General features: G+C 44.3%; 1 protein-coding gene across 6 annotated transcripts in view; it reads left to right on the top strand.

Annotated features, from left to right (window-relative positions):
* The window catches only part of LOC118391605 (tetratricopeptide repeat protein 28-like), a 135646-nt gene that overhangs the window by 97755 nt on the left and 23662 nt on the right, over positions 1-14229 (top strand). For all 6 annotated transcript variants that reach the window (XR_008060978.1, XM_052458217.1, XM_052458216.1 and 3 more), the window contains 7 exons: positions 116-604; positions 2798-3005; positions 3131-3211; positions 6036-6161; positions 13517-13643; positions 13774-13883; positions 14101-14229. The exon at positions 14101-14229 is cut by the window's right edge and continues 1 nt beyond it. Coding sequence is in view for 5 of the 6 variants with exons in the window: in XM_052458217.1 (XP_052314177.1) it covers positions 116-604; positions 2798-3005; positions 3131-3211; positions 6036-6161; positions 13517-13643; positions 13774-13883; positions 14101-14229 (1270 nt within the window). In the remaining variant the exon portion in view is untranslated. The remainder of the gene's footprint in view (positions 1-115; positions 605-2797; positions 3006-3130; positions 3212-6035; positions 6162-13516; positions 13644-13773; positions 13884-14100) is intronic.

The raw sequence follows: 14229 nt of genomic DNA, 5'->3' as shown, positions 1-14229 counted from the left end.
GACTCCTAATCCAGTTAGGATTTAAATTAGTATTTTATTTATAAACTTCCCGTATGTTTTCAGATAATATTGACTGAGAAGTAATAGTGGTTTTCTCCCTTCTTTCCTCCCCCAGACTCCTCCGCCAGTACGACCTGGCGCTGTCCTTCCACCAGCAGGAGCTGTCTGCCCGCACCGCTCTAGACGACCAACAGGGGCAGTGTGGTGCTCTGGGCCGCCTGGCAGCCGTCCACATGGCCCTGACGGACTACGCCACAGCCTTCCAGTGCTACCAGGCCCAGCTCACCCTGGCACAGGGCCTCAGAGACGCCCGCGTGGAGGCACAGGTCCAGGGCAACATGGGCATCGCCAAGATGAACATGGGCGTCCTGGAGGAGGCCATTGGGTATTTTGAGCAGCAGTTGGCCATGCTGGAGCAGCTGAGTGGGGTTGAGTGTGTGCTGGACAGAGGCAGGGCCTACGGGAACCTAGCAGACTGTTATGACTCTCTGGGAGACTTTGAGGAAGCTATAAAGTACAGTGAGATGTTTCTAACCGTGGCTCAGAGTCTCAACCATGTTCAGGACCAGGAGAGAGCCTACAGGGGACTGGGCAACGCACACAGGTAAGGGCTGAGACACTCTCTCTGTCTGTCTCTTTATCTCTCTGTCTGTCTCTTTATCTCTCTGTATGTCTCGTTAGATCTGTCTCTCTTTTACCCCCCCCTCCCCCTCTCTCAATATTTTCCTCTTTCTTTCTCGCTCACCTTCCTCTGTCTTTATATCTCTCTCTCACCCTCCTCTGTCTTTATATCTCTCTCTCTCACCCTCCTCTGTCTTTATCTCTCTCTCTCTCACCCGCCTCTGTCTTTATCTCTCTCTCTCTCTCTCACCCGCGTCTGTCTTTATCTCTCTCTCTCTCACCCTCCTCTGTCTTTATCTCTCTCTCTCTCACCCTCCTCTGTCTTTATATCTCTCTCTCACCCTCCTCTGTCTTTATATCTCTCTCTCTCCCTCCTCTGTCTTTATATCTCTCTCTCTCACCCTCCTCTGTCTTTATCTCTCTCTCTCTCACCCTCCTCTGTCTTTATATCTCTCTCTCTCACCCTCCTCTGTCTTTACATCTCTCTCTCACCCTCCTCTGTCTTTACATCTCTCTCTCACCCTCCTCTGTCTTTATATATCTCTCTCACCCTCCTCTGTCTTTATATATCTCTCTCACCCTCCTCTGTCTTTACATCTCTCTCTCACCCTCCTCTGTCTTTACATCTCTCTCTCACCCTCCTCTGTCTTTACATCTCTCTCTCACCCTCCTCTGTCTTTATATCTCTCTCTCACCCTCCTCTGTCTTTACATCTCTCTCTCACCCTCCTCTGTCTTTATATCTCTCTCACCCTCCTCTGTCTTTATATATCTCTCTCTCACCCTCCTCTGTCTTTACATCTCTCTCTCACCCTCCTCTGTCTTTATATATCTCTCTCTCACCCTCCTCTGTCTTTATATCTCTCTCTCTCCCTCCTCTGTCTTTACATCTCTCTCTCACCATCCTCTGTCTTTACATCTCTCTCTCACCCTCCTCTGTCTTTACATCTCTCTCTCACCCTCCTCTGTCTTTATATCTCTCTCTCCCTCCTCTGTCTTTATATCTCTCTCTCTCTCACCCTCCTCTGTCTTTATATCTCTCTCTCTCCCTCCTCTGTCTTTACATCTCTCTCTCACCCTCCTCTGTCTTTACATCTCTCTCTCACCCTCCTCTGTCTTTACATCTCTCTCTCACCCTCCTCTGTCTTTATATCTCTCTCTCTCCCTCCTCTGTCTTTATATCTCTCTCTCACCCTCCTCTGTCTTTATATCTCTCTCTCACCCTCCTCTGTCTTTACATCTCTCTCTCACCCTCCTCTGTCTTTACATCTCTCTCTCACCCTCCTCTGTCTTTATATCTCTCTCTCTCCCTCCTCTGTCTTTACATCTCTCTCTCACCCTCCTCTGTCTTTATATCTCTCTCTCACCCTCCTCTGTCTTTATATCTCTCTCACCCTCCTCTGTCTTTATATCTCTCTCACCCTCCTCTGTCTTTACATCTCTCTCTCACCCTCCTCTGTCTTTATATCTCTCTCTCACCCTCCTCTGTCTTTATATCTCTCTCACCCTCCTCTGTCTTTATATCTCTCTCTCACCCTCCTCTGTCTTTATATCTCTCTCTCTCACCCTCCTCTGTCTTTACATCTCTCTCTCACCCTCCTCTGTCTTTATATCTCTCTCTCTCACCCTCCTCTGTCTTTATATCTCTCTCTCTCACCCTCCTCTGTCTTTACATCTCTCTCTCACCCTCCTCTGTCTTTATATCTCTCTCTCTCACCCTCCTCTGTCTTTATATCTCTCTCTCTCACCCTCCTCTCTCTGCTTCTCTGCTGGTCCCTGGTGAGGGAATGACAGAGTGATGATAGGACAAGTCACTTACAGTAGTTAGACAGATAAAGTCACAGCTCAGTGTTAGTTTCTTTTACATTTCCTCCCCCAAGGATATCACATATTATATCTCATACTAGCTAAATGAACATGTCCTGTGGTTACTGCCCAATTTGTTTTCTTGTTTGCCTTCTTAAGTTGCTCATATATCTCTCTGGGAAACTAGATGCCTTTTGATGTTTGGATTTTCAGAGCTGAGTGTTTTATGTTGTGACTCATGAAATGCATTTATGTAAATAATTTGTAGGGCTCGTTCTGAATGCAATAGTGACTCATATGCAGCAAGCAGCAGGTCTACATTAGCAACTATGAAAAGGGAAATGGGGGTAAACAAAAACAACTCCTCTCAGATCTCTAGGTAGTCTCCAGCAAGCTTTGGTGTGTTTTGAGAAGAGACTGGTGGTGGCCCATGAGCTGGGCGGATCAGGAGGCGGAGGTGAAGGAGGGGGGAAGGCCCAGGCCTATGGGGAGCTGGGAGACCTACACAGCCAGCTGGGAAATTATGAGCAAGCCCTGTCCTGCCTGGAGCATCAGCTCAACATCGCCTGCACCTCAGGGGTAAGACTTCTACCTCCAATGAATGAATGACAAGCAGGGAAGGAGGGGTGACTAACCTTTGGCAGTTACCTGTATGTTATTAATCTATATGCTATCACTATTTATTCTAAACCTGTTCCTCCCAGGACCGAGCACTAGAGGGCGAAGCGAGCGCGGCGCTGGGTGCAGTGTACCAGCTGATGGGGGAGAACGAGGCAGCTCTGCAGGTTGGTGCTGTTATATTCCCCATGCAGTGTTCTACTGTTTGCCTGCCTGTGTCCATCAATCTCTATTATATTCCCCATGCAGTGTTCTACTGTCTGCCTTTCTGTGTCCATCAATCTCTATTATATTCCCCATGCAGAGTTCTACTGTCTGCCTGCCTGTGTCCATCAATCTCTATTATATTCCCCATGCAGAGTTCTACTGTCTGCCTGTCTGTGTCCATCAATCTCTATTATATTCCCCATGCAGAGTTCTACTGTCTGCCTGTCTGTGTCCATCGATCTCTATTATATTCCCCATGCAGAGTTCTACTGTCTGCCTGTCTGTGTCCATCGATCTCTATTATATTCCCCATGCAGTGTTCTACTGTCTGCCTGTCTGTGTCCATCAATCTCTATTATATTCCCCATGCAGAGTTCTACTGTCTGCCTGTCTGTGTCCATCAATCTCTATTATATTCCCCATGCAGTGTTCTACTGTCTGCCTGCCTGTGTCCATCAATCTCTATTATATTCCCCATGCAGAGTTCTACTGTCTGCCTGTCTGTGTCCATCGATCTCTATTATATTCCCCATGCAGAGTTCTACTGTCTGCCTGTCTGTGTCCATCGATCTCTATTATATTCCCCATGCAGTGTTCTACTGTCTGCCTGTCTGTGTCCATCAATCTCTATTATATTCCCCATGCAGTGTTCTACTGTCTGCCTGCCTGTGTCCATCGATCTCTATTATATTCCCCATGCAGTGTTCTACTGTCTGCCTGCCTGTGTCCATCAATCTCTATTATATTCCCCATGCAGAGTTCTACTGTCTGCCTGTCTGTGTCCATCAATCTCTATTATATTCCCCATGCAGTCTTCTACTGTCTGCTTGCCTGTGTCCATCAATCTCTATTATATTCCCCATACAGAGTTCTACTGTCTGCCTGTCTGTGTCCATCAATCTCTATTATATTCCCCATGCAGAGTTCTACTGTCTGCCTGTCTGTGTCCATCGATCTCTATTATATTACCCATGCAGAGTTCTACTGTCTGCCTGCCTGTGTCCATCGATCTCTATTATATTCCCCATGCAGAGTTCTACTGTCTGCCTGTCTGTGTCCATCAATCTCTATTATATTCCCCATGCAGAGTTCTACTGTCTGCCTGTCTGTGTCCATCAATCTCTATTATATTCCCCATGCAGAGTTCTACTGTCTGCCTGTCTGTGTCCATCGATCTCTATTATATTCCCCATGCAGTGTTCTACTGTCTGCCTGTCTGTGTCCATCAATCTCTATTATATTCCCCATGCAGTGTTCTACTGTCTGCCTGCCTGTGTCCATCGATCTCTATTATATTCCCCATGCAGTGTTCTACTGTCTGCCTGCCTGTGTCCATCGATCTCTATTATATTCCCCATGCAGTGTTCTACTGTCTGCCTGCCTGTGTCCATCAATCTCTATTATATTCCCCATGCAGAGTTCTACTGTCTGCCTGTCTGTGTCCATCAATCTCTATTATATTCCCCATGCAGTGTTCTACTGTCTGCCTGTCTGTGTCCATCAATCTCTATTATATTCCCCATGCAGAGTTCTACTGTCTGCCTGTCTGTGTCCATCAATCTCTATTATATTCCCCATGCAGAGTTCTACTGTCTGCCTGTCTGTGTCCATCAATCTCTATTATATTACCCATGCAGTGTTCTACTGTCTGCCTGTCTGTGTCCATCAATCTCTATTATATTACCCATGCAGAGTTCTACTGTCTGCCTGTCTGTGTCCATCAATCTCTATCATATTCCCCATGCAGAGTTCTACTGTCTGCCTGTCTGTGTCCATCGATCTCTATTATATTCCCCATGCAGAGTTCTACTGTCTGCCTGTCTGTGTCCATCGATCTCTATTATATTACCCATGCAGAGTTCTACTGTCTGCCTGCCTGTGTCCATCAATCTCTATTATATTCCCCATGCAGAGTTCTACTGTCTGCCTGTCTGTGTCCATCGATCTCTATTATATTACCCATGCAGAGTTCTACTGTCTGCCTGCCTGTGTCCATCAATCTCTATTATATTCCCCATGCAGTGTTCTACTGTCTGCCTGTCTGTGTCCATCAATCTCTATTATATTCCCCATGCAGAGTTCTACTGTCTGCCTGTCTGTGTCCATCGATCTCTATTATATTCCCCATGCAGAGTTCTACTGTCTGCCTGTCTGTGTCCATCAATCTCTATTATATTCCCCATGCAGTGTTCTACTGTCTGCCTGTCTGTGTCCATCGATCTCTATTATATTCCCCATGCAGTGTTCTACTGTCTGCCTGTCTGTGTCCATCGATCTCTATTATATTCCCCATGCAGAGTTCTACTGTCTGCCTGCCTGTGTCCATCAATCTCTATTATATTCCCCATGCAGAGTTCTACTGTCTGCCTGCCTGTGTCCATCAATCTCTATTATATTCCCCATGCAGTGTTCTACTGTCTGCCTGCCTGTGTCCATCAATCTCTATTATATTCCCCATGCAGAGTTCTACTGTCTGCCTTTCTGTGTCCATCAATCTCTATTATATTCCCCATGCAGTGTTCTACTGTCTGCCTGCCTGTGTCCATCAATCTCTATTATATTCCCCATGCAGAGTTCTACTGTCTGCCTGTCTGTGTCCATCAATCTCTATTATATTCCCCATGCAGTGTTCTAATGTCTGCCTGTCTGTGTCCATCAATCTCTATTATATTCCCCATGCAGTGTTCTAATGTCTGCCTGTCTGTGTCCATCAATCTCTATTATATTCCCCATGCAGTGTTGTACTGTCTGCCTGTCTGTGTCCATCAATCTCTCTCTCTCTAGTGGCACCAGAGCGCATTAGAGATTGCGGAGGAGACTGGAAGTGGGAGGAGTCAGGGAATGGCCTATGGGAACATGGGACTGACCTATGAGGCGCTGGGAAACTACGAAAAGGCTGTGGACTGTCAGGTAAACACACACTATCACATTATCACATACACTATCACACTATCACACTTTGCCACTATCACACACTATCACACTATCCCACTATCACACTATCCCACTATCACACACACTATCACACTATCCCACTATCACACTATCCCACTATCACACACACTATCCCACTATCCCACTATCACACTATCCCACTATCACACACACTATCCCACTATCACACTATCCCACTATCACACTATCACACACACTATCACACTATCCCACTATCACACTATCCCACTATCACACTATCCCACTATCACACACTATCCCACTATCACACTATCCCACTATCACACTATCCCACTATCACACACTATCCCACTATCACACACTATCCCACTATCACACTATCACACACACTATCACACTATCACACACACTATCACACTATCCCACTATCACACTATCCCACTATCACACTTTCCCACTATCACACTCACTATCCCACTAACACACTATCACACATACTATCACACTATCACACACACTATCACACTATCCCACTATCACACTCACTATCCCACTAACACACTATCCCACTATCACACTATCCCACTATCACACTATCACACTATCCCACTATCACACTTTGCCACTATCACACTATCACACACACTATCCCACTATCACACTATCCCACTATCCCACTATCACACACACTATGACACTATCCCACTATCCCACTATCACACACACTATCCCACTATCACACTATCCCACTATCACACTATCACACACACTATCCCACTATCCCACTATCACACACACTATCACACACACTATCACACTATCCCACTATCCCACACACTATCCCACTATCACACTATCCCACTATCACACTATCCCACTATCACACTATCCCACTATCACACACACTATCCCACTATCCCACTATCCCACTATCACACTAGCACACACACTATCCCACTATCACACACTATCTCACTATCACACACACTATCACACTATCACACTTTCCCACTATTACACTATCACACTCACTATCCCACTAACAGACTATCACACTATCACACTATCCCACTATCACACTTTCCCACTATCACACTATCACACTCACTATCCCACTAACACACTATCACACATACTATCACACTATCACACATACTATCCCACTATCACACTATCACACACACTATCACACTATCCCACTATCACACTATCACACTATCCCACTATCACACTCACTATCCCACTAACACACTATCCCACTATCACACTATCACACACACTATCCCACTATCACACTATCCCACTATCACACTTTGCCACTATCACACTATCACACACACTATCACACTATCACACTATCACACTATCCCACTATCCCACACACTATGACACTATCCCACTATCCCACTATCCCACTATCACACACACTATCCCACTATCACACTATCCCACTATCACACTTTCCCACTATCACACTATCACACACACTATCCCACTATCCCACTATCACACACACTATCACACTATCCCACTATCACACACACTATCACACTATCACACTATCCCACTATCACACACACTATGACACTATCCCACTATACCACTATCACACACACTATCACACTATCCCACTATCCCACTATCCCACTATCACACCCACTATCACACTATCCCACTATCACACTTTCCCACTATCACACTATCACACACACTATCCCACTATCCCACTATCACACACACTATCACACTATCCCACTATCACACACACTATCACACTATCACACTATCCCACTATCACACACACTATCACACTATCCCACTATCCCACTTTCCCACTATCACACTATCACACACACTTTCCCACTATCACACACACTATCCCACTATCACACTATCACACACACTATCACACTATCCCACTATCACACTATCCCACTATCACACACTATCCCACTATCCCACTATCACACTTTCCCACTATCACACTATCACACTCACTATCCCACTAACACACTATCACACATACTATCACACTATCACACATACTATCCCACTATCACACACACTATCACACTATCCCACTATCACACTCACTATCACACTAACACACTATCCCACTATCACACTATCACACACACTATCACACTATCCCACTATCACACTATCACACTATCCCACTATCACACTTTGCCACTATCACACTATCACACACACTATCCCACTATCACACTATCCCACTATCCCACACACTATGACACTATCCCACTATACCACTATCACACACACTATCACACTATCCCACTATCACACTATCCCACTATCCCACTTTCCCACTATCACACTATCACACACACTATCCCACTATCACACTATCCCACTATCCCACTATCACACACACTATCACACTATCCCACTATCACACTATCCCACTATCCCACATCACACTATCCCACTATCACACACTATCCCACTATCACACTATCCCACTATTACACTTACATTTATCCCACTATTGCATTTATCCCACTATCATTTACTATCACATTACACTATCCCACTATCACATATTACACTTTCCCACTATCACACTATCACACTCACTATCCCACTATCACTATCACACATACTTTATTACACTATCACACATACTATCCCACTATCCCACTATCACACACTATCACACTATCCCACTATCACACTATCCCACTATCACACTCACTATCCCACTAACACACTATCCCACTATCACACTATCCCACTATCACACACACTATCCCACTATCACACTATCCCACTATCACACTATCACACACACTATCACACTATCACACATACTATCACACTATCACACATACTATCCCACTATCCCACTATCACACACACTATCACACTATCCCACTATCACACTATCCCACTATCACACTAGCACACACACTATCACACTATCCCACTATCACACACTATCTCACTATCACACTATCACACTATCACACTTTCCCACTATTACACTATCACACTCACTATCCCACTAACAGACTATCACACTATCACACTATCCCACTATCACACTTTCCCACTATCACACTATCACACTCACTATCCCACTAACACACTATCACACATATTATTCTACTATCACACTATCACACATACTATCCACACTATCACACTATCACACACACTATCACACTATCCCACTATCACACTATTTATCCCACTATCACACTACTATCCCACTAATTACACTATCCCACTCACACTATCACTATCCCACTATCCCACTATCCCACATATTACACTTTGCCACTATTACACATCACTTATCACACTATCACACTATCACATATTTTATTATCCCACTTATCACACACACTATTGACATTATTCCACTATCACTATCACACTATCCCACTATCACACACTTTCACTATCACTATCACACTATCACACTTTCCCACTATCACACTATCACTACACACTATCCCACTATCCCACTATCACACTATCACACTATACCACTATCACACACTATTACATTCCACTATCCCTATCCACTATCACACATCACTATCCACTATCACACTATCCCACTATCACACACATCACTATCACACTATCCCACTATCCACTATCACACACTATCACACTATCCCACTATACCACTATCCCACACATCACACTATCCCACTTTCCCACTATCACTATCACACTCCACTATCATTACACACTATCATTCACTATCACATATCACACACACTATTACATACACTATCACACTATCCCACTATCACCACTATCCCACACACTATCACACTTTCCCACTATCACACTACACACCTATCATCCCACTAACACACTATCCCACTATCACACTACTATCCCACTATCACACTATCACACACACTATCACACTATCCCACTATCACACTATCCCACTATCACACTCACTATCCCACTATCACACTATCACTTTTACATTTACATCCACTATCCCACTATCACACACACTATTACACTATCACCCACTATCACACACTATCACACTATCACACTATTCACTATCACACTATCCCACTATCACACTATCCCACTATCCCACTATCACACACACTATCCACTATCCCACTATCACACTTTCCCATTTATCACACTATCACACACACTATCCCACTATCCACTATCACATTTATCACACTATTTACTATCACACACACTATCACACTATCACACTATCACACTATCCACTATCACACACACTATGACACTATCACTATTACCACTATCACACACTATCCACTATCCACTATCCCACTATCACACTATCCACATCACACACATCACACTATCCCACTATCACACACTATCACACTATCACACTATCCCACTATCCCACTATCACACACACTATCACTATCCACTATCCACTATCACACACACTTATCTATCCCACTTTCCCACTATCACACTATCCACACTATCCCACTATCACACACACTATCCCACTATCACACTATCACACACACTATCACACTATCCCACTATCACACTATCCACTATCACACTATCCACTATCACACTATCACACTTTCCCACTATCACACTATCTATCACTTCTATCCCACTAACACACTATCACACATCTATCACACTATCCACATACTATCCCACTATCATTACACTTTATCACACTATCACACTTATCCACTATCACACTCACTATCCCACTATCACACTATCCCACTATCACACTATCCCACTATCACACTATCCCACTATCACACACTATCACACTATCACACTTTGCCACTATCACACATCTATCCCACTATCACACTATCCCACTATCCCACTATCCACTATCACACATGACATCCCCACTATATTTACTATCACACACACTATCACACTTCCCACTATCACACTTATCCCACTATCCCACTTTTTCACTATTACATTTATTCACACTATCCCACTATCCTACTATCACATTTATTCTACTATCCTATTATTACACACATATCACACTATCCCACTTATTACATTTATCCACTATCACACTATTCCACTATCCCACTATTACACTATCCCACTTTCACACTATCCCACTATTACACTTATTACATTCACTATCCACTATCCATTTATTACACTATCCCATTTATTACATTTATCACATACACTTATTACACTATCCCACACTATCCCACACTTTCCCACTATCACACTATTACACACACTATCCCACTAACACACTATCACACATACTATCACACTATCACACATACTATCCCACTATCCCACTATCACACTATCACACTATCCCACTATCACACTATCCCACTATCCCACTATCACACTCACTATCCCACTAACACACTATCCCACTATCACACTATCACACACACTATCCCACTATCACACTATCCCACTATCACACTTTGCCACTATCACACTATCACACACACTATCCCACTATCACACACACTATGACACTATCCCACTATCCCACTATCACACACACTATCACACTATCCCACAATCACACTATCCCACTATCCCACTATCACACTTTGCCACTATCACACTATCACACACACTATCCCACTATCCCACTATCACACACACTATCACACTATCCCACTATCACACACACTATCACACTATCCCACTATCACACTATCCCACTATCCCACTATCCCACTTTCCCACTATCACACACACTTTCCCACTATCACACACACTATCCCACTATCACACTATCCCACTATCACACTATCCCACTATCACACTATCCCACTATCTTGGACCGACTCTCTTCTCTGTATACATCAATGAGGTCGCTCTTGCTGCTGGTGAGTCCCTGATCCACCTCTACGCAGACGACACCATTCTGTATACTTCCGGCCCTTCTTTGGACACTGTGTTAACTAACGTCCAGGCAAGCTTCAATGACATACAACTCTCCTTCCGTGGCCTCCAATTGCTCTTAAATACAAGTAAAACTAAATGCATGCTCTTCAACCGATCGCTACCTGCACCTACCCGCCTGTCCAACATCACTACTCTGGACGGCTCTGAGTTAGAATACGTGGACAACTACAAATACTTAGGTGTCTGGTTAGACTGTAAACTCTCCTTCCAGACCCATATCAAACATCTCCAATCCAAAGTTAAATCTAGAATTGGCTTCCTATTTCGCAACAAAGCATCCTTCACTCATGCTGCCAAACATACCCTTGTAAAACTGACCATCCTACCAATCCTCGACTTTGGCGATGTCATTTACAAAATAGCCTCCAATACCCTACTCAACAAATTGGATGCAGTCTATCACAGTGCAATCCGTTTTGTCACCAAAGCCCCATATACTACCCACCATTGCGACCTGTACGCTCTCGTTGGCTGGCCCTCGCTTTATACTCGTCGCCAAACCCACTGGCTCCATGTCATCTACAAGACCCTGCTAGGTAAAGTCCCCCCTTATCTCAGCTCGCTGGTCACCATAGCATCTCCCACCTGTAGCACACGCTCCAGCAGGTATATCTCTCTAGTCACCCCCAAAACCAATTCTTTCTTTGGCCGCCTCTCCTTCCAGTTCTCTGCTGCCAATGACTGGAACGAACTACAAAAATCTCTGAAACTGGAAACACTTATCCCTCACTAGCTTTAAGCACCAACTGTCAGAGCATCTTACAGATTACTGCACCTGTACATAGCCCACCTATAATTTAGCCCAAACAACTCCCTCTTTCCCAACTGTATTTAATTTATTTATTTATTTTGCTAATTTGCACCCCATTATTTTTATTTCTACTTTGCACATTCTTCCATTGCAAAACTACCATTCCAGTGTTTTACTTGCTATATTGTATTTACTTTGCCACCATGGCCTTTTTTGCCTTTACCTCCCTTCTCACCTAATTTGCTCACATTGTATATAGACTTGTTTATACTGTATTATTGACTGTATGTTTGTTTTACTCCATGTGTAACTCTGTGTCGTTGTATCTGTCGAACTGCTTTGCTTTATCTTGGCCAGGTCGCAATTGTAAATGAGAACTTGTTCTCAACTTGCCTACCTGGTGAAATAAAAAAATAAAACATATCCCACTATCACTCACACTATCACACTATCCCACTATCCCACTATCACACACACTATCACACTATCCCACTATCCCACTATCACACACACTATCACACTATCCCACTATCACACTTTCCCACTATCACACTATCACACTCACTATCCCACTAACACACTATCACACATACTATCACACTATAGTCATGTTCTGTCAGGTAGACGGTTTGAGACTTGACCTTTCTGTCTCTTGTGATGTCATCAGGAGCAGCACCTGAGTGTGGCGGCGCAGAATAATGACCTCACAGCCAAGACACTGGCATATGGCAGCCTGGGGAGGACACACCATGCGCTACAGAACTACACACAGGCTGTCATGTACCTGCAAGAAGGTGAGAGGAGAGAGAGACAACAAGAGAGAGAGAGTGAATGAATGAAGACATGGTTTTTGGAGAAGAGGGTGATTTAATGATGTTTTGAGACTCCCTCTTTCTCTCACTCTCTCTTCTGTCTCTCTCTCAGGTCTGCGTCTAGCGGAGCAGTGTGGGAGGAGAGAGGAGGAGGCTAAGATCCGTCACCGTCTGGGCCTGTCACTGTGGGCCAGCAGCAACCTGGAAGAGGCCCAACACCAGGTATCAACATAGTTTCAGAATTGAGCTTCTCTTCAGTCCTGCTGACACATGCTGGTGGACTATGGAACTGCAGTCTCTGATTCTAGAGATTTGAGATGACCTGTATTGAAAATAATAACTAATTGCGTGTATATCGTGATAGGGGTGCGGCATGGATATGTATTCAGGCGTGAATGCGTGTGTGATGTAGCTGTGTATTCTCTTTCTCTCTCTCCAGCTGTACCGAGCGTCTGCGTTGTTTGAGTCGATTCGTCACGAGGCCCAGCTCAGCTCAGACTACAGACTGTCTCTGTTCGACCTGCAGACGTCATCATACCAGGCTCTCCAGAGGGTCCTCGTCAGCCTG

Source organism: Oncorhynchus keta, chromosome 12, assembly GCF_023373465.1.
Source record: "Oncorhynchus keta strain PuntledgeMale-10-30-2019 chromosome 12, Oket_V2, whole genome shotgun sequence".
Taxonomy (NCBI): Eukaryota; Metazoa; Chordata; class Actinopteri; order Salmoniformes; family Salmonidae; genus Oncorhynchus; species Oncorhynchus keta.
Note: the sequence above shows the minus strand (reverse complement) of the source record. Positions and strands in the feature narration are given on the sequence as shown.